This window comes from Corythoichthys intestinalis, chromosome 6, assembly GCF_030265065.1.
Source record: "Corythoichthys intestinalis isolate RoL2023-P3 chromosome 6, ASM3026506v1, whole genome shotgun sequence".
Lineage (NCBI taxonomy): Eukaryota > Metazoa > Chordata > Actinopteri > Syngnathiformes > Syngnathidae > Corythoichthys > Corythoichthys intestinalis.
Genome location: NC_080400.1, coordinates 46,502,221 through 46,525,422, shown reverse-complemented (window position 1 = coordinate 46,525,422; position 23,202 = coordinate 46,502,221). Strand labels below are relative to the sequence as shown.

The 23,202-nt window shown below is 38.8% G+C and overlaps 1 protein-coding gene across 1 annotated transcript in view; it reads right to left on the bottom strand.

Annotated features, from left to right (window-relative positions):
• Positions 1 to 3,925: 3,925 nt before the first annotated feature.
• Positions 3,926 to 23,202, bottom strand: part of dpf1 (double PHD fingers 1) — an 87,845-nt gene continuing 68,568 nt past the window's right edge. The window contains 3 exon segments of the mRNA XM_057838643.1: positions 3,926 to 10,161; positions 10,996 to 11,077; positions 15,627 to 15,739. Coding sequence (XP_057694626.1) covers positions 10,091 to 10,161; positions 10,996 to 11,077; positions 15,627 to 15,739 — 266 coding nt within the window. The 3' untranslated portion in view covers positions 3,926 to 10,090.

Sequence of the window (23,202 nt, the reverse complement as noted above, 5' to 3'; positions counted from 1 at the left end):
AGGAAAATCTGTTCCTGGGGATTTGCAGTGACTAAAAAAGCTTTAATGATATGAACCCATCCGTGCAGTCAACACATGAAATAAAAAATGGTTTTATGGGAGATAGAAAGTGGGGATGTTGCCTAAGTCTACCTCTAGGTTGCAGTGTTGTTGTTTTTTTTTTCATCCCCACCTGCTTGTTCCTTTTTTCCCCATTTGAAATTGCAGATCATTTAAGTGCTGTTCAACCAGAAAAAAAAATGTACCCCACAAATTCATGATCCAGTCTGCCGGGCTGTGTTATAGAAAGTATTGACTGTAATGGTCTCAGTTCAATGTTTCAAACTGTCTCAGACCGACTATCCTTAAAGATACCTATAAGGCCCTTGCACCCGTGCCACAAAAGTGTAATTTCGTCAAACCATAGTTGCTGCAACAATCAGGATTGAATGTTCAATTTGATTTGATTGATTTCAGTTAAGAAAAAAAGCTTGAAATTCAACGATTTACTGACTAAAGACATCATAGATGAATGTGCTCAATTTGATGAATTCCACCAAAAGGGATATACAGTATAAACCAACACATTTTCACAAAGATCATCAGACCCAGTTTTATTATGAATGAACAAAGAATTTCTCAAATAGGTAATATTTTCATTTTTGTGGCTGCAGCTTACAGTGGTATAGAACTGTAATATACTGCGATACTACTTCTGTTCATACCTCCTTAACAATTCTCTTGAGTTTTATATTAAACAATAAGATGCCTATTGAATTTATGTAAACCACAGTAGGCTATCATTTTTTTTCACAATAAAGCTCCACGATAATAGATTTTCTTACTATTTTACATGTCTTTTTTGTGGATTTTCTCCCTATAATGGAATCCGCAAATGAAAGAGAACTTTTAAATTCAACTCACGGTGCGGAAATTCTTTTGTCACGTCTTAAAATTATCACACAATTACTTTTCCAGCTCCACCAAAGGCAGATAGCTCGACAGGAATCGCAAGGCAGGCAGAAGAAAGGATGTGAATTCCTTCCTAAACTGATGAAATTCCCCCCATCACCAATCTACAAACAGACATAAAACCCCTTCTCTTTGCATTTCTCTCATTGTCCAGTCTGATTCATTTTTCATTTTTGAGTCACTTCATTTCAGATGCATTCATTTTCAATATATTTATGTATGAGTGCTCCTAAATCTTTCCCCCACGCTACCCTCCCTTTTTTAACATTCCTATCTTTCTCCCTCTCTTTCTTTCTCCATCCTCACCTCTTTCCATGGCTTCGTCCTTACCTTCCCCTATTACCACCCCCTGCCCCAGTCCATCCCATTACAGTAATCCATCACTCCTCCATCAGCCACCATGCAAACAGACCTCCAGGTTACCATAGAAACCACCTCCCGGCCTAGTGCCGCATTGGCCCTGTCTGATTGGTTGGCAAAGGATTGGCAGTCTCAGTCTGTCTGGGAGATGTGGTAATTGGCTGGTAAGTCACACACAGACACACACAACACACACAATCTCACAAATATTTTCATAGTTATCAAAGGGAAACTGAGGTCAGCATGATGGAGCCGATTGTGGCTCCAGGCTGCGTTTGTGTGTGTGTGTGTGTGTGTGTGTGTGTGTGTGTAGGCATGTGAGTGTGCTGAATCCAATCAGGCATGGGGTTTTCTGAGGTTTTGGAGACGGTGGCAGGCAGGAGTGGGGGGTTGTTTGGGCTTGGAAGGTTTTGGAAAGGTTGGAGGCCTGCCAAATATTAAGAAAAAATTAAACCTTTTTTCCAAGCCTATTTCATGTTTAAAACACCTATACTCCCACAAGGTAGCAGTTTGGTGTGTGGCTTGTAGATTGGAGACAGAGAAGGGAAAACGGAATGGTTGATCAGCTCAACTGCACCCTGCTGCTGTTGCTCAGTCGGGTCTGGCCAACACAGGCACTGTGATGAATGTCTCGTCTGCAGGAGTACATCACAAAGAGCAAAAAGTGGACCTGCCCTGAATAGCAAAGCGTTTTCTCTTCTGCAGTGGTTTTGAAAAGGCAGTTGCAGACCCTTTATTTTCCCTTTTCAACCAAATCAAAGTCAACCCTTGGCTAAAACTATTCCATGGTGAATATTTTTAGAGCCATTTTGGAAAAAGCCATTGATTTTTTTGATACTTTTGGAGAAGTTTGGAACGAGATGGCACTGTTCATTTGTCCATAACATTACTTGCTATTGTTAATGATCAGATTTAGCCTGCCTTTCGGCAAGAAGCATTGTATACTCTGGACGGATTAGATAATTATATTCTTTAAGAAAATGATTGGTATTTTATTATTGTTACTTATTTGGTGGAAAGATTGTCTTCTGTTGCCTGCAATAATAACTTTACAACATAGGTGGGGTTTGACTATTGGGGCAGGGGGGGGGGGGGGCACAACATGTTGATGACCCGGAAACGCAGTGTCAGAAATAAGAAACTTACAAGAATATTTATAATAATAAATTAAAAATGAGCGTTCATTTGTTTCCAATCATTCTTGAGGGGAATTCTAAATCAGGCTGCTTAGGACGGCTATACTTTTTGCCAAGATTGTCATCCAGTGAATATGGCACGCCCGCCGGTGTCGTGCCAATGTAGTTACCCCCGTCAAAAATTGTATCCCCTGGGCGGAGCCACTGTGCTGCACTGATTTGCTTGATTTCTGTGTTTTGGTGGTGTAGTTATCTACGAAGTTTTAAAATATGGTCCATCCATCCCAAAAGAAAAAACAACTTTTTGTTTTCCTAGTTGTATAGAGTTCATTTTGCCTACACTTATAAATTCGTCAAACCTTTTCTTTTATCCCAGGCAATAGTAGGTGGTTTTATTTACCTGACATGTTTCGGCGAGCACTTCCGCCATCGTCATCCATCAGCTGATAAAGACGCGTCACACCAACATCAGTGACTCTCTGACGAAGGCGGAAGTGCTCGCCGAAACATGTCAGGTAAATAAAACCACCTACTATTGCCTGGGATAAAAGAAAAGGTTTGACGAATTTTTGTTTTCCTGTCGTGTAACGTAACATACGTACTGAACTTAAACAAAGCCAATGTTATACTGTTTTACTCGTGGGATGACCTATAACTGTTATTACTGTAATTAAAGTCATGTATAGGTTTCTCCAGTTTAATAAATGTACAAAATATATAATTGTGGTTCTTTTCTGGCTTCAATTAATTGTTTGAGTCGACACAACTCATTACTAACGTGTGTGTGTGCCCTCCCGCGGCTGGGGGATACACTTTTTAATGGGGTAACTACATTGGCAAGACACCGGTGGTGGCTCTGTTGTACAATTAGCATCTTTAGTGGGGCAAATTAAAAATCTCTCACCATTTTGGCGGTGCTTTCAGGTGTTTCATGGTCCACATTTTTACTCGTTGGTTCTTGCTCAGCAGTTGTTGTCGCTTTTGAACGCTTAGGTTTGAAAAAATTATGTATATCCATCTTGCCTCTTCGGTCCTCGAGTAGTTTTGGCAAAGCATAGCAAATGACCGCGTAAGGTGCTAGTCACACGATCAGTTCGAAAAATAATTTGGACCCATTACAAAAATATCTTTTTTTTTGTTCATTTCATCCATTTTTGTTGTTTGTTTTATTGCTTTACAACTTTTACAGACATATTTTACTGGACAAATCTGAATTTTAAAATCATTATATAGGAAAGCCAATTGCACGCAATGTCATTTTTCGGGCACCCCACCCCCTTAAACTCTGCGTATGCTTTACTTGAAAGGTGGAAAAGTGCTATATAAGTATAACACCATTTACCAACAGCTCTGCTACGGAAGAAATGCGTTGAGAGGAACAATTCTCCACGCACACCGAGTAACTGGCACTTATACGTTTTGAGTCCGAGCACAAAATAAATGCATGCAAATGGATAATGCAAACACATTATCGTCAATGTCATCATTTTAATGGAAAAAAAACTGAGTCAAGGGAAGAAAAATGCAGACTGTTGAATTTACAGACAATTTGCAGTAATGTCAGCATGAGACGAAAAAGTGTCCAAGATTTCATCTTCCTCTTATGGTAGAAAATACAAACTAAAACATTTTATTCAGGGTCATTTTTCAGAAGACAATCAGATTGGGGGAGGGAAACATACAAAAATAATAAGTGCACATACACACGTACTTACAAATCTTACAATTATCTTCTTTTTGGTTGGGAAATCAAAAAGTGCAAGCAAAATTACAGAATGAGGATTTACAAGAGAAGCCAAGATTCACTTCACAAATAACATGATGCCCATTTTACAAAATGGCTGCCGTATCCTTCTCACATAGTACAATCAAAATGACTCCACCATTAAGTGCCAGGAAAGCTTTTAATTTTAAAGGCTTTTCAGTTACCACCACCCTCATCCATTAATAAATACAAACATTCCAACTCACATCAATCAAACAATCATAAGCTATTTCTACTCAAATTAGGATTTCACATGAGATGACTGCTTTGTGGATTTAACCAGGACATTATGTTGACCTTTTCTCAGAGAAATAGGAGGGATTTTGAACAAAAGTACAATAAGCACAATATAAACATTTAAATAAATAAATAAATAAATGAACAAATAAATAACAAATGTTTTGTGCAAATCTGACCAAATCGCTCAAACACAATTGTAAAACTGTATTGATGGCAATATGAAACCTTCTTCAACACAACTTGATGGCCATGTTTGTTAAATTCAGTACAAGAACTCCATCCTTTTATTGAGTGTTTACTGCTGGAAATGCTTAAAACAAAATACAGCACATTAGCTCTGGTTAACTTTAGCATATGGATGCTTTTTCATTCATGTCGATGTTAACTATGGATCAAGAGTATGGGAAATATAAAGATGAAATAAGGCAGCAATGTAGCAAATAATAATATGGTTTATAGTTTTTTTTATCTGCTTGTTTTGAACGATCAAATTTAACATTAGAATTATTTAAGATGTCATTCATGTAAACCAAATTGCCTTAGCAGTGACATACTTGAATTTTAAGTATTCATAGCAGTGGTTCTCAAAGCATTAAGTCTGTGTTACCTTTAGTGGTACGTGAACGATTGATTGAATTAAATGCTCAAACTATTTTTTTTTTTTTTCTGATCCATTTCAATGCATTTATAAACTACAGTTAATTTGTACTCAACTTAATTCACATTTCATGTTTTACAACTGATTAAAAAAATATTTAGGAAAACAAATTTTAAAGATAAAGGTACCATTTGAGTCAAAGTACACGACCACCCCCCCAACTAAATCTAATCTTTCTATATATATATATATATGTATATATATATATACATATAATCGTTTGGGCCTACTACACTACTTGTAATGTTGGCAATGACGGTGGTACTCAGCAAAACCAAATTCTCTTTGAGGTCGCACTTGATGTAACATGTTTGAGAACCACTGATTTAGACAAGAGACAAAACAAGACCAAACTTGATGAAGGTGCAGATGCCCAATTGCATTTTCACCATTTGGTTTGTATGGCATTAATGCAATTGCAGCCCCCAGAGTGATAATGGCACCGCCAGTTTGTTCTTCATCGACCATAAACCCGGAAACAACCAAAGTAATGAACATGCATGCAAACAAAGCACTAAAATGGTGTTCATCACTAATTGTTCTTTGTTGTTGTTACTTTTGTTTGACTTTGGCTGAGCACTGTGCTATACTGAGTGATGTTCTAGTTCTGCATTATCATTTCAACACTGCTAAAAAAGACAAATGGAATGACAGATTAAGACTCTTGCACAAGACTGTACAATTAAAATTATGTTGCCATCTTCTAAAAGACATCTCGCATCACAAACCGTAAAGCTAAAAGATAAAACTGTCCTCCTAAATGAGACTGAGCGTTACACTGGCTCAGGATTTTATTTTTTTCATCAATAGAAGATTCCTCAAAATATATGCAAGTCTGAATCTTTAATGAAACATTGTATTGTTTCTGGTAGAGTGACACTTATGTACATGCTGGTTTTACTGGTTCATTGTGCAGAGCGAGGAAGAGACATAAACGTCTACCGACATGAAGCTTCAATGAAACTTTGATCACCACCCCTAATGTTATGAATTGTGTTTCCACTCCCACTACATACGTAAATGTGGAAATTAGGCAGACCTATGGGTATTTTGATGCAACTACAGCTGCCCATAATGGGTCTGCTAACAAGTAGACTCAAAGCGGTAGTTCAGAATTCTTGACATTAAGCTTAATCTTCGAGTTAGCAGGGGTTTAATTAGTTGGTGGAGTTGAGTTCAACAAATTCCGTGCAGTTTGTAAGTTATTTGGTAGTTCCAGGGCTCCGGAGTGGCTAAGCTTGCGCGAGTCAATGGGGCCAACTTAGCATGGCAATAAAAAAACAATACAGATCTAAGAACAGATCCAACATAGTCAAATAAATTCAAAAGGCAGATCATTGTTCCAAAACACCCATGCGGCCAAAACAATGTCACAAAAAAACTGCCGTAATTCATTTCAATCTGCAGGACTGTTTTTTTTTAAGATGCGTAAAACGACCACATTAGAGAGGAGTGCTTCGGCCACTCACGCTGCATTTGAAGGTTGGAAGTCGGACATCTCCCACTCGGAGGTTACAAGTAGTGACCTCAAAGCTTTCCAAGCAAACGTAAACAGCAAAGATGACTGATTGCGATGCTGTTTTGTATTTTGGCTATCAAAAGACATTTTGACCTCCAGCAAACCTGCCTTCTCGAAAGTGATCAAGAGGATGCATTCCAATGATATGTTTTGGAAGCTGGAAACTCTGACTTCCCACCTTCCTGGAATGCAGCATCAGTCTGCTGAGTTTCCACAAATTCCCTATGAAGAAGGAAGAACAATACGACATAAAAAATATAAAGATGCACCGATACCCATACCAGTATCAGCAGGAGGGGCGGATCCGGATGAAATGGTGGTATCGGTATCGGCGAGTACCAACATAGAGGGCGCCGTTACAGTTTACCGGTCCAGTATTATAACACTTGACCGCAGCCTTTTTTTCTCCTGACGCTCGTTACACTCACTGTTGTGTGATGACACATGATCACGTTGCATGCCAAGCAGCTATCGCTATTGGCCTGCTCCAGGCCAATAAGAGCGGGCCAATAGCCGCTCTTAACCAATGCCGAGGCAGCTTTTTCATATGGAGGAAAAACATAGTATGAGAGGAAAATGTCGTCGGTCTGGAAATATTTCAATTTATAATCTCCGTCGCGTACAATGGAAGATTGCAAGATTTGTGGCCTGAAAGTTTGGAGAGGTGGAGTTAAAAGTAGGGTTGCCACCTTTTAGAAATAGAAATAAGGGACGCTCCCCTCGCGCCAAATCTGTACAGGCAACGAAAAAAACAGGGACATCCCCTAAATTCCTAAAATACATAAAAATGTATCTATTTATATATATTCCGTATTGGTTTAATATGGAACACAACTTTTAATTCCAAATTCGGAACGATTCCTTATTTCAAAGGATGGGTGACAAGCCTATTCAGACGTGCTGTAGAAATAAGCAAAGTAAGCCAAGCTAAGTGGCTAAGTGTGTTTTGCTGCTGGTGCACAGAGAGGGAGGCTAACAGAGAGACAGGATACTGTGGTCAATTGTTATTACTTATAATTTCATGAAAGTTGCACTGTTTGGCCTTTGAGAGCCAAAACTCAGGGTTTAAAAAGGTTTATTCATTATTCTTACAGTTGGGCTAGTATTATACATGTTTTAATTTCATGAGTTTAGCACTATTTTGGCCTTTGAGAGCCAAAGGTTAATTTAACTATTGTCAACCATACAAGGTATGCAATAAAAACTTAAAATAAATAAATATAAATAAATAAATACATTTCAAACAAAGTGGTACCGGTATGGTATCGGTATCGGCTGATACTGCACAGCCAGGTATAGGTATCGGAGCCAAAAAATGGTATCGGTGGAACACTAATAAAAAATTAGCGGTGCAAAAAAACCGATGTGCTATCACTCCGCCCAGCTCCTCTGCAGAGCTTCTGGATTACAAATGTTGCTGTTCATACTGCAAATATTGACATGCAATGGTAAATTTCAATAACTTAATCCTGAAAAAATAGCCAACACTATTGATTGCATGGGTCATCGAAGATTTTCATGTGTGCATATGTTGTTTTTTATTGGCATGCTAAATCGGCCTAATTGACTCGCGCTAGTTTAGCCACTCTGGAGTCCTGAAACTAACACACTGTGAAATTTGTTGGAATCAACTTCACCGACTAATTAAACCCTCACTAACCTGAAGATTACGCCTGATGTAAAAAATTCTAAACTTCCCCTTTAAGTTATAGGAGTGGTTGTTATCAAGCTCCATCCGTCTATTTTCTGTAACGTTTACCCTCATTGGGATTACAGGGCGCTGGAGCCTATCCCAGCAGTGGGAGAGGCGGTGTAAACCCTGGACTGGTCGCCAGTCAATCACAGGGCATCTGTTGTTGCAAATAATAATAATAAGAAAAAAGGGTTAATGAGGTGACATTAGTTAAAGCATAGTAGAATGAATATAACAAAAAAAAAAAACTGTTTAATGAGGTATAACCTCCACAATTTAGCCCCTGAATATTGAGTTTATAAAAGGAAAAGAAAGAGGTAGAGGAGTAATAGCACATAAAAAAATAAAAAATAAATAAAAATCATGTATCACTTGAGTACTTGTGTTATGGAATGACTGGTAGACAATGTGTGTCACAGTGAGAACTGCAAGACTCAGTTATTTGAATTTGGTTTTTTACATAAGTAGTACTTGAGCATTAACTTGTAATATTTTCTGTTTAAAACAATGATTTTGTCTCACTTGCGTCACTGCCGGAATGCGCCAACAGGAAAATCTTGTTTTTCCTAACATTCAAATTACCGGTAAATCCATTTTACCCGATGGCCAACGTTTCACGTAGCTCCCATTGAGTGCGGAGCCAGCTACAACTACTGCACTACTCGGACTCACGCACGCACGCACGCACACGCGCACGCATACACCATTAAAAACACGTCTAATTTGGCCCCAAACTGCTCCTATCACAAATACATTATTGCAATTTAAGTGTGCTTCCTTCTCGAGTTCAATTAAAAACATTTGCCAAACAATCAAAATAACGACATGCAAATGAAAAGTAGTAATAATCAAAATTAACCCTACAAAAGGCCAGACAAACTGTGTAATCCACACGACAATCCTACATTCTCAACACACTGACAATACACAAGTGATGTGTTGGCTTCACAGTCACTGTCTCACAGAAGTGGAAGGTGGTTTTTTGGAGATATCCAAATTATAAACTGTCACTTCTTCTCCTGCCATATACAGTGTCCAGAGACAGCTGATTTGAGAAGATCCACTCCACATGTTGATATTTAACTGGACACTGTGAGCCTTTATAATCCATCATGAAATCCGTGCGTGGTTCAAGCTCCACACTTACATAGATGTTAAATTGTCTTCAGGATTTTCGTTTTTTGAATGAGTCTGAATTCTGTACAATTACTGCAAACTGCTCGGCCCAGCAAGATCCCACAGAAGTTCACTGCGCAAGCCTTAAAAGTTTATTTCCCACAGTTCTTATGAGGAAAAGATATTGCCCTGTCGTCTTCCAAGCCATGTCATATGCTTTGCACCTTTCCGACTGGTTATTTCTCTCTCACTACTTGAATGAGTTGCAGGCAAAGATAATTAGGGCTCTTTTGAGGGCCCTTAAGGGGGCTCCAGTGGAGTAGTATTCCTCCAAAGTGTCGTTGGCAGGCTGGAGTGTGCCTTGTGAGCAAACCTATTGCCGGCTGATGAATTCTTCTGCCCCAGAGGACGAAAGTATTTTTTTATTTGGGTGTTTTTGTGTTGGGGGGCTTGTGTACCATTCACAGTAGAGCAGTGTGACTGACAAATGGATGTCAAAAGTTACAAGTTGCCTTTCCTCAGATGTTCAGATGAAGTTGCTGAGTCTCGGGCTGAGTCATAGGTCCCACAGTCGGAACGTGAAGGTGGCCCAAAATGTATGGGACAGGATGAAGGGCCGAGGCGATGAGGCGCACATAGCTCGCTCTCTATATTAATTGAGGGTGATGTAGGCGGAGGCCTTCTCCTTCAGTTGTCTCAAACACAAATGACAGCTCCAGCTTCCTAAAACACGCACACAAAAAGACACAAATGGTGACTTCAATCATTGCTATTGTAAAGCCTTTTGAACTAATCCCTCATTTCAGAGTGTTAAGTAATGCTGTAAATGAAAGCTTGATGTCAAAGCATCACATTTGGGCCTGTGCTTAGTGGATGGAAAGGATTTGACAAGTAGGTTAGTATGGGTTTGGGATTTGCAACATTAATTAAGAATCAACAGTGCAGCATATGGAAAAATAAATTTGATCCTCTGAGAGTTAAGTGAATGACTGCTGAGTCCTACCCTTATATTACTATGTGTCATTCAAAAATTAAAATGTGTGCCCAGAACATGGCAAACAATCAGTGTCGCACTTCACTGACACTGCCTCTAATCGGCCAAGGAACCCTTTTGCCATGGAAACAGACTATGAATGTATGTAACCCATTTCCATGACAACAACATTCAAAATACTCAAAGAGTAAGCTGATGAATTTTGAAGTCAACTGTAAAAAGTACCTGCTAATTTTTTAGCTCATTAGCAGCTCATTAAACTTAAACACAACACAAAATATAAAACATGTCCGTAGAAATGTAATAGTACTCTCTCTGGAAACAAGTGGAAGGTGAAACATGATGGGAAAATAATTTCAGTAATTGTTTTTCCGTCTGAATTGTAATTATCATTTTGTTTCAGTTATCAAATGATATGACGATTCATGAATACTGGCTGTGGTTGAATTGTAACAGTGTCACTTCAAACTACAATAATACTATTTAATAATTAAAAAAAAACAAAAAAACCCCCACCAATTTAAAGCAGGCTGAAGTAAGGAAGCAGTAAAGCTATCACATACCTTCTGGAGGTTCAGACATAGGAGGGCTCAGACAGTACATGTGGTAGCCTCTGTCACAATCATCACAAAACAACAATTGATCCTGGAACAGAAAAATAAATTCTGTGAAATGATAATACAGAGACTCATTTAACAAACTTGAATGGGAATGTAGAGAAATTCCACGGTTGCAATATACAGTACACCAGTTTTAGGATTATAAAATATGTGTGCGTGAACAGTATGTGACTTTGTGTCAGTGGTGAAACGTAGTTCGATGTAACAAAGTAACGAAATAAAAGAACTTTGTTACTGTACTTAAAGCAACACTAGCTAACTTTTCAACCTTTATAAAACATTTTCACAACATTTCTGATAATATGTCAACTAACAACTAGTTGAATGACACTTCTTTTATATCTTGAGGGGGTCTGTATTGCTTTCACCGGCACTAATTAACTTTGAGGAGGGTAGCAGGAACAAAAAACTGCCACACAAAAAACTACAAATGTGCTGACTGCTTTACGGAATACATCACTTCCCCCTTTCCCCATTCATTATAAAGGCGGAAGTCGATGCGATTGCTTTCGTGCGAATTTTGCAAAGATGGCAGAGCAAAAAAACAGCCAAAAAGTTTTGTCTGAGGAGGAAAAAAAGGAGGCTACCAGGATATACAGAATAAACATTGGCTCGCTGGCGTGACCCATAACCGAACTCGTCAGCGCTGACAAGTTTGTGTGTGTGTGTGTGGGGGGGTTAGCCAAACTAAGCCACATGGTTGATAACTGTCGGGCGTGCACTGGTCCTCATGGGAAACGCAGTCTTTCTTAAAGTGCCTATGACAGCAAAAAGCATGTTCATTCCATATTTCGCTCGGTATTTCATGCTCCTGAATGAAAAGGACTGCTTGGATGTGTGTGGAAGCAATCGTTTTATTTATTCATTTTTTTTAATCCCACCCCATGAAAATGATTGACTTCCGGCTCCAGTCTCGGATTGAGGAAGAATGCGAATGTGCCGTCACCCGGGTCAGCATCTCACAACACAGCTATTGCTCTATAGCATGCAGATGGGACTGCGGATTCAGCTGATTTTGCGGATTAATTCGTTTATTTTTCGCATCACGCTAGCCCAATGTGCTGCAGGCTTTTGTTGCTGCACCAGGGAGAGTGATGTGAGGCTTTTCAGATTTTCAAAAGATTCTTGTTCAACACGATGGGCAAAACAAGTCCAACAATCAAGAGACCATTGGACGGATGACTAAGTGAGTAGGCTTCATGTTTGTCAAGCACTGGGATGATGGCAAACATTTTAATATGGAGGTGGTTTTCATTTTGTGGGTAATAATACTACTCCAGTTTTGTTTGCATTTTCGGCGTTTCCCCTTTGCTCCCCGGCGACGAGCACTGCCTGCCCGCCGCCGTGGGCTGGCCGATCGGTGGAGACAATCAACCCCGCCGCCGTGTGTGACATGAGTTGGGGTACTTTTATGTGATTTGTCATTTTTGTCGTTTCCCCTTCTCTGCCCGGCGGAGAGCACTGCCTGGCCGCTGCAGAAAAAACTTTAGCATGTCAGCTGGAAGTCACGCATCCTGCTTTGTTTACGCTCTTTCCTCAGTCTCCGAAGCCGGGGCAGGGAAATGACGAAAGACTAACTCCGGTGGCATAAAATACCGTTCGGGAGGTGCAAGAAGTCGACAGCTTTGACCATTATACAGTAATTTTGTCCTGTCGTACTGAATAAATGCATTTTTAATATTTCAGGTTCCATTTAGCATAAGACTGCTATTTGTCATGACCATACCATTTATTTATAAAATGGGGAAAAACACTTTGATAAAAAGAATATCAGGGGAAAATATTGGAGTAGAGAGATTGAAACAATGACATATTCTGCTCTGTCGTAATTTTCTTCAAAGTGAATCGTCCCCCTCAATGAGCTGGATTCTAAATCAGCTGAAATTGTGACCCTGCCGACATCATCCTCCAGCTGGAGACGCTAGAGCGCTATAAGGACAGGCGGGGCAAAACAGAAGATTAAAAGACTAATTTCTCGTCATCTGCGCTTTGCCGAATGGCTCTATATAGTAGTCGAATCGTCACAAAATATGATTCTAATTCACATAATGATGCTATTTAAGATTTTTTTTTTTTTTTTGCTGTCACAGGGAGTTTAAGGCAAAACACTACCGCTTTTGTCCACACGCGTCGCTAAAATCGACCAAAACTGAAAGGTTGCTTTAAGTGCATTTTTGTGTATCTGTACTTTACGTGAGTACAAATATTAAGTGGTACTTTTTAATTTTACTTCACTTTATTTTACAGCACGTATCTGTAATTTTTATTTTACTACTTTTTAAATTGGCGCCTGGGTTAAACGTTACTTTTGTTTGTCTGTTTTTCTCTCATTTTGAATTGATAGTTTCATTTTCATGCTTCCAGCGCAATCAGTAAGCCTCGTGCAACTATACCGTTACTGAGCACTACACACGAGTACAAGCAAGATTAGGCAGGCGAACGAGATAGTAAAAACCAACGGTGAGAGCAGCGCGCCTTCAGATGGGTGCTGCACACTTTTGTACAGTAGGTGTTGTATGCACCTGATAGTTGCTTGCAATCCGCCATTAAGATAAGTGTTGGAGTTTTTTTAGCTTGTTAAACTGCCGTTAATTTGATTACTTTTTTCCATTTTGCATGGTTCTATAATGTATTTATATTCAATATATAAATATACAGTATATATTACATTATTGCATTGGGAGAAAATACTCTTACTTTTTGGTTGTAAAGTACATTCTAAAGCAAGTACTTTTGTACTTTTACTTGAGTACATGATCTGTACAGTGGGGCAAATAAGTATTTAGCCAACCACTAATTGTGCAAGTTCTCCCACTTGAAAATATTAGAGAGGCCTGTAATTGTCAACATGGGTAAACCTCGACCATGAGCGACAGAATGTGCAAAAAAACCCAGAAAATCACATTGTTTGATTTTTAAAGAATTTATTTGCAAATCATGGTGGAAAATAAGTATTTGGTCAATACCAAAAGTTCATCTCAATACTTTGTTTTGTACCCTTTGTTGGCAATAACGGAGGACAAACGTTTTCTGTAACTCTTCACAAGCTTTTCACACACTGTTGCTGGTATTTTGGCCCATTCTTCCGTGCAGATCTCCTATAGAGCAGTGATGTTTTGGGGCTGTCGTTGGGAAACACGGACTTTCAACTCCCTCCTCACCCCGTGGCGTCAAAATGATAACAAGAACGTTAAGCAAAAATCCATGAACCACACGGGGGGACCTAGTGAATGACCTACAGAGAGCTGGGACAACAGTAACAACGGCTACTATCAGTAACACAATGCGCCGCCAGGGACTCAAATCCTGCACTGCCAGACGTGTCCCCCTGCTAAAGAAAGTACACGTCCAGGCCCGTCTGCGGTTCACTAGAGAGCATTCGGATGATCCAAAAGAGGGGCTGGGAGAATGTGTTATGGTCAGATGAAACCAAAATAGAACTTTTTTGTAGAAACACAGGTTCTCGTGTTTGCAGGAGAAAGAATATTGAATTGCACCATACCCACTCTGAAGCGTGGTGGTATAATGCTTTGGGGCTATTTTTCTGCAAAGTGACCAGGACGACTGATCTGTGTAAAGGAAAGAATCAATGGGGCCATATATCAAGAGATTTTGAGTGAAAATCTCCTTCAATCAGCAAGGGTATTGAAGATGAGATGTGGCTGGGTCTTTCAGCATGACAATGATCCCAAACACACAGCCAGGGCAACAAAGGAGTGGATTCGTAAGAAGCATTTCAAGGTCCTGGAGTGGCCTAGCCAGTCTCCAGATCTCAACACCATAGAAAATCTGTGGAGGGAGTTGAAAGTCCATGTTGCCCAACGACAGCCCCAAAACATCACTGCTCTAGAAGAGATCTGCATGGAGGAATGGGCCAAAATACCAGCAACCGTGTGTGAAAAGCTTGTGAAGACTTACAGAAAACGTTTGGCCTCCGTTATTGCCAACAAAGGGTACATAACAAAGTATTGAGATGAACTTTTGATACTGACCAAATACTTATTTTCCACCATGATTTGCAAATAAATTCTTTAAAAATCAAACAATGTGATTTTCTGTTTTTTTTTTTCCCATATTCTGTCTCTCATGGTTGAGGTTTACCCATGTTGACAATTACAGGCCTCTCTAATATTTTCAAGTGGGAGAACTTGCACAATTAGTGGTTGACTAAATACTTATTTGCCCCAATGTATCTGTACTTTTATCTGAGAAAAAAACTGAGCACTTCATCCACCACTGCTGTGTGTGCATGAGTGAATGTTTGCAGCCACACATGTTCATGAGGAACATGAACAATACGCTGAAATGGCCTGCTGTATTGTGATTTGGGACAATGCTGTACAAATTACTATGTATTTTCTATACATTTATGCAATCATCAAAATTATACCCAGCAGAACCACATAACAGCAGGCCGAGCTGTTGCACACGCACACACTTGTACAAGATACAGGTGCAGTGGCATCCCTGTTGCTGGGCAAATTTTCACTTTCTGACCAAATTACAGTACTGTAAAGTGCTTTCATATTTTTGCGTGACATTTTCGGCTAATTACCTATTGAGTGAAATCTTACGTCATTCTCAGAGGTGCCACACAGGCTGCAGGACTTGCACTCGATGCACTGCCAGCGATAAGTCCTCACTGCAGCTGTCATGTTCACTGTGAACTGCAGACAGGAGGGGTGGCCTGGGTTCGCCACATACACACACGTCCACACACACACACACACATGCACACCGGCACGCACATGCCCACACAATTTTCACCACTACTCTCTGTACTTTGGGCGTTGCCAGCCATCTATCCATTAATTGGATTACTTCTCTAAAGTGATTTATTCAGATTTGAAAGATGTTAAACAGTGTTGACGTGAGCATCCTGTTTCATTAGATAATGGACATTATTTTCTGATAGCATCTGTTATGCATTGTTTAACTGACTATGTAATTGATATGAATTTTTATGGAGGTACAGTGCCTTGCAAAAGTATTCGGCCCCCTTGAACCTTGCAACCTTTCACCACATTTCAGGCTTCAAACATAAAGATATAAAATTTTTATTTTTTGTCAAGAATCAACAACAAGTGGGACACAATCGTGAAGTGGAACAAAATTTATTGGATAATTTAAACTTTTTTAACAAATAAAAAACTGAAAAGTGGGGCGTGCAATATTATTCGGCCCCCCCTTGCGTTAATACTTTGTAGCGCCACCTTTTGCTCCAATTACAGTTGCAAGTCGCTTGGGGTATGTTTCTATCAGTTTCGCACATCGAGAGACTGACATTCTTGCCCATTCTTCCTTGCAAAACAGCTCGAGCTCAGTGAGGTTGGATGGAGAGTGTTTGTGAACAGCAGTCTTCAGCTCTTTCCACAGATTCTCCATTGGATTCAGGTCTGGACTTTGACTTGGCCATTCTAACACCTGGATACGTTTATTTTTGAACCATTCCATTGTAGATTTGGCTTTATGTTTTGGATCATTGTCCTGTTGGAAGATAAATCTCCGTCCCAGTCTCAGGTCTTGTGCAGATACCAACAGGTTTTCTTCCAGAATGTTCCTGTATTTGGCTGCATCCATCTTCCCGTCAGTTTTAACCATCTTCCCTGTCCCTGCTGAAGAAAAGCAGGCCCAAACCATGATGCCGCCACCACCATGTTTGACAGTGGGGATGGTGTGTTCAGGGTGATGAGCTGTGTTGCTTTTACGCCAAAAATATCGTTTTGCATTGTGGCCAAAAAGTTCAATTTTGGTTTCATCTGACCAGAGCACCTTCTTCCACATGTTTGGTGTGTCTCCCAGGTGGCTTGTGGCAAACTTTAAACGAGACTTTTTATGGATATCTTTGAGAAATGGCTTTCTTCTTGCCACTCTTCCATAAAGGCCAGATTTGTGCAGTGTACGACTGATTGTTGTCCTATGGACAGACTCTCCCACCTCAGCTGTAGATCTCTGCAGTTCATCCAGAGTGATCATGGGCCTCTTGGCTGCATCTCTGATCAGTTTTCTCCTTGTTTGAGAAGAAAGTTTGGAAGGACGGCCGGGTCTTGGTAGATTTGCAGTGGTCTGATGCTCCTTCCATTTCAATATGATGGCTTGCACAGTGCTCCTTGAGATGTTTAAAGCTTGGGAAATCTTTTTGTATCCAAATCCGGCTTTAAACTTCTCCACAAGAGTATCTCGGACCTGCCTGGTGTGTTCCTTGGTTTTCATAATGCTCTCTGCACTTTAAACAGAACCCTGAGACTATCACAGAGCAGGTGCATTTATACGGAGACTTGATTACACACAGGCGGATTCTATTTATCAGCATCGGTCATTTAGGACAACATTGGATCATTCAGAGATCCTCACTGAACTTCTGGAGTGAGTTTGCTGCACTGAAAGTAAAGGGGCCGAATAATATTGCACGCCCCACTTCTCAGTTTTTTATTTGTTAAAAAAGTTTAAATTATCCAATAAATGTTGTTCCACTTCACGATTGTGTCCCACTTGTTGTTGATTCTTGACAAAAAAATTAAATTTCATATCTTTATGTTTGAAGCCTGAAATGTGGCGAAAGGTTGCAAGATTCAAGGGGGCCGAATACTTTTGCAAGGCACTGTATATGAATCAATCGTCCATTTTGAAAAACTATTAGTGTTTAAAGTCAAAACATTACTACACACTCAGTCTGTAAACCATTCCTTAATTTTTGATATACAAATAATAAGGTTTCCAAAATAACAATTTCTATCTTACTGTTACTACTTTCTTTTTGGTTGAGTTTTTCCAATGATTTCCATTAATCAAAAACAGTTCATCTATACTCCCTCTACTATATTCTCAAATGAAGGAAAGGACCATACCAGTGTTTTGCATGCTTTAGCCTTTTCATTACAAATCACGTACATTTTTGGTTTTATTTTTTATTTTTAGATTAAAAGAAACATTGACTTGACAATAGATGCTGTACATATACATACTGTACATCAAATCAAATGGGAAATACAGCAAACATGTTGCACACTATTTGTGAACATAGAAATGCTTCAAGAATTTACAGTATTTTAGGAGTCACTTATTCACACATCTCAAGCACAAATGGACTGATAAGATAATAAATGGTACATGGAACAACATCATCCTTGCTCACTGTGCACAACCAAATTCATTTAAGAAAAGCATTCGATCAGAAAAATAAAACAATGTTTTATGGAAAATGCATGCAATGTACAATATGATTTAAACATTTGTTTTTTTCCAGACAAAAAGATTAAACTAAGGTTTTTTTACGGCATTGACAGGGAAAAAAAAGAACCTATTAAAATTTTAACAGGAAAACTTTGAGCATGTATCACCATAATAATGAGCTACAGCACATAGAACCTTTTCCTGTATTTTATTTCTTTTTACAATACTGCCTTACTCTACGATGGATATATAGACAAGTTTCCGAGATACTTCCGCTTTACTTCCTTATGTCTGCAAGCAACTTCCGTTTTAGAATTTCTACATCCAAAACAACAGTGGAGCTGGAGTAACATTACTCATCAAAATCCCTTAAAACAGGCAAGTAGGAAATACCGCATCCATCTGCCATCATCACGACAAGGGAGGACAACATGTTCGTGAAGGCAGATGTGGAACCAAGCTCGCGCCAACACAAAGACCGAGTGTTATGGAAGGTATGTTCTTCCTATCCCTGCATATGTCAGGTGCTCAAAAAATACTAAAGCTAAAATCTTGCACATGAAACGACTTGTTGTCTTTGATATTGTTATTACGATGATGATTGTAATTATGATGATTTTTAATAATATGTACTAAAACTACTGTACTGCTGTGGCTGCTAGCCTGTTGCTAGGCAGTACATGCAGGATAGCGTAATTATGTCAATGCAAGTGTTACTAGTTTTTTGTTCATTTGTTTACAGGTGGAAAAGGCTGTTAGGCAAAAGAAGATTGTTCTATCATGGGCGGCCGAGAGGCTGGGGCTGAAGACGGTGGCTCGCCTCGCGGCACACTGTCAGCTCAATCCCGAGATCCAACTACGAGCTTTTTAAATGCAGCAACTTTAATATACGCTTTTGGAGCCGATATTACCGAGGACAGTGGGAAAAAGTCCGTCTGGATGCCGCCAACGGTCTGCGTAATGTAAGGCTCTCAAGCAGCTCAGGTGCTCTGCTGTCTGATATCACATTATCATATGCTATTTTTGTAATAATTTTATAAATTGTGATTTATTAACCTGTTTACACATGCAACAATCGTTTAAATAAAAAAAAAAAAAAAAAGAAATGGAATCATGCTGTCCAAATGTTTTGTTGCGATTAATAAATAAAGGATAAAAAAGAATGACATACTATTTTTGTTTATATGTACATCTCTTGTAGTATTTCCTTGTAACAACAAAATCTATGTCAGCCCTTCTGCATTCAGCAAATATAATATAATTTGTAATGTCACCTCATTTTGTTCACTCCAGTGGTCTGCGTATTAATCTATACTTCACGTCAACACAGGCTGACAGGTTGTCAGAGTTTTTTCCATGAAAGGTCAACGAAGTAATAAGAATCTCATCTACGTCTCATCTTCATCGTGCTGAATTCATTTTTGGAGATTCCGTGGGTTCCTCTGGATTGATTTTGCAGTTTTAACTTTGTCAACTCACTGCTTACTTCAACCGCAATTCCTGTTGTTCTTTCTAAATCAGAAATTCAGAGCAGACATTTTCCAAGATGGCGCCGCCCATATTTCACTCAGGAAACTTGTCTATACAAAAATGCTAAAAAAAAAAAAAAAAAAAAACAACCCAAAAGAAAACATGCTCCACTCATCAGTACAGTGAGGATGGGCAAAAGTACAGTTCATCATCTTTTTGTTCATAATAGTGAAATCATTCAATAATACAATGTAGTGCAATTAAAAACAAATATAAAATAAATAAATTCAGGAAAAAGTTGAGTTTCTTACCAATTCCACCAAGTTTATTAACATTTTAGCCTCTGGGACATCAGTTGAGTGTTTTGTTAACTTAGCTAGAATAAATTGGTGAAATAAGGTGAGTCAACTCTCTTGTAAGTTCCTCTGTTCACCTTTGTAATTTTGGTATATTGTCACATTTTCACAAACAATACATACAGCAGTGAGTTTTCTTTATTTCTTTGAAGAGTGAAGATCGTAACCCTTGTATTCGGTTCGGGTCTAAAATTGACTGGTTTTCAAGTTTGGTTGTGCAAAAACCAATAATTCTTCTTACATATCCAAACTTGAAAATGGGTCCATCTTAACCTGAAAACAATATACAGGTGGTCCCCGGGTTACGAATATCAAAATAAGCGTGCTGGATCCATAAATCACTTGATTCTATAAGATATGCTGTCTAGCGTTCTTCATTGCACTCTTCAAATTTTCACATTATATTACCATGAGATAGTGAGATTCTTGTCACAAGGAGAGTGAAATACATAATGTACAGTAATTCTTCACTTTATCTCGAGTCACATATTTTGAGTTCAGTGCATAGCAGGTTACTTTTTGTTTCTGTCATTGTGGTATAAAAAAAAGTACAAGTACACAAATGCATATATTAGGTGAGTTAAACAGTAAGCTATTTGAATGTCGCCTCCTACCACGAGTTAGAACTAGGGTGACCAATTCAAAATGGAGGATAAATTATTACAAACGTAATAATAAATCAGAATTGTGGTGTGTTTTCATCAACAATAAAGTTTTGCATGGTTTATAAGCATATCAAATTTGTGTAACTAAATAAATAAAGAAATACCAATTAAATGTCTTTTTTGGACAATTTATTTAGTTTACAGGACCGTGTTTTCAAATTGCGATGTGCCTGAGAACAAATCTAATTTTGAAACGTATTTGCATTAGGTTTAGCATAGATTTTTGGTCTGTGGCATGAATTAATCGAATTATAATGCATTCTTATTGGAAAATCCCACTCACCATATGACCGTTTCGATTTACAAACCAGGTCCTGGAACAAATTAGGTTTGTATGTAGAGGTACCACTGTATACAGTATATTAGTAAATATTTTTAAATGGCGAAGTCAGAATTAACCCTTTGAGCACCCATAAATCTCAAAACAACTATCCGGAAAGTCCAAAAGTATTTTATTTTGCTTAATGATGGAGAATACACTGCCCTCTGGTGGCAGCATTGGGTCTGGCTGGACTGTCGCCTTGCATGACTGAGGTGCAGACTCAGACGTCTGACATGGATAAAGGATACAGTAGCTGCACTCTGGTTTGGCCCACATAAGGCTGTAAGTCGTTTCAGCTAATATATGTTTGTGCATGCATTTGTAATTAATTTTAGAGCTACAGTATGTAGACTTTTGTGTGAGCGATTTGCTATGGGAATTGTAATTACATTATCATTCGTAGCATTTAAAATAGCGGATTTATGATGAGGCAAATTAGGCTAATTTAATCTACTAAATTTATATATTGATCAGACTAGATGAACGTTTGAACACCAATTGTTTTGTGTCAAGTGTTTTATTGTTAAAATGCGTATCGTTTTGAACATAAGTGTACATATGTGTGTTACAGCTTTACAATTTGTCAAAAGAGAAGTAGGTAAAAAGCTTCAAAAAGCACAACTGCCTTGTTTGCTGTCTCTAAATTTGAACAACTTCACATTTAGTGAGGCCAGAGCACGTCATAATAATAAAGTAAAAAATAATATATCGTGAGTTACACTAAGGTAGTGTTTATCCTACGAAAACAAACTATTAGATACAAAATGGCAGACGAGACTGCAGCGTTGTAAAGTCAAAATTGTGTAAGTCGAGTACATTGTAACCTGGGGACTACCAGTACTCCAAAGGTTTAATATTTTCCGGTTGAGTTAAACCACGGATCACATTTCTACTTTAAGTTTATGCTCAACAACAGTGGCATGAAAACGTTTAGGTATGCCCTATGCGCTGTTGGGATTAAATAAAAACTTTTAAGGGCAGCTGAAGAGCTTTTCGGATTTTGGTGTAATTTTACTAATATAAACTTTGGACGAGTTCGTCAAAAGAACCATGTCATTATTAACGCGTAGTTCCAAGGATAATTTGTGTTTTTTTAAAAAAAAATTTGCCCTCCGTTAATGGTCCCTTCGCAAACCTGGAAGTGTGACGTAGATTCCCCGACGCAACAGAGAAGACTACCCACAGCTAGCATAGCAGCAACACCGATGTCACTGACGTTGCATTGTCGTAGGTTTTCAAAGCTGTCATCACTGAAATGATGAAAAAAATAAGCCGATTGGGGACCTGTATGCATGCTCACAAAAACGGTCCAAACCTTTGCAGGAGAAGTTTTTTTGGACCACTCCTGGAGTCTCCAGTCTTCCTGTGAGCAATTCATCGCTACACATCGAGATGGCATGACGAATCTCGCGAGTAAAACCCAGAAAATGTTTGCAATATATGGCGAGGATAGCGTGGTGCTATATTTCCGTGTTCAGAGTGGTGGCGAGGCTCCCTGAAAGTTACGTCATCAGGTAGCGGTTGGCAGGGCGGTGCGTCCCTTGTTGCTAAGGTGTTGCTATGGCCGTAACTTAAAAACTACGCGACCAATTATTATTAAAAAAAAATTTAAAAAAAATTATGTGACTTTTTGAGACAGCGAATGATGCATTTAATACAATTCAACTGAGTAAAACACTCAACAACGAAATCCGAAAAGCTCTTCAGCTGCTCTTTAATACAAACCTTTGCCAGCCACAGTAAATTTAATGCGTATCTCAAAATTATTTCATCCTGAAGTTGCAATGACATGGGTGTAAATTGGCGTCATATATAATCAACAAGTGGTAATTACATCCCTAAATACTGAAATGCAACTCATGTGCCAGTCACAACATTCAGGATGACTATGTGATACCTGGTATTGCTCTATAATTATTCAACCAAGTGTTGCTCATTATTTTAAACTAAAAACCAACAATGTTTTCATTGGATTTAATTTGTTGTCGAGGGAAAAGCACTATGACAGCACCTTAAAATCTTTTCATTGGTTTAATACAGTGGCAAAAAGTATCAACTCAAGTTGATTTGTGTGTTCAGGGTGACATTTAAAACTCGCCAGAAATAGTCAGTCATAGCGATATTGTTCTGATGTACATGATTAGTTGGGCTAAAAAAACATTGG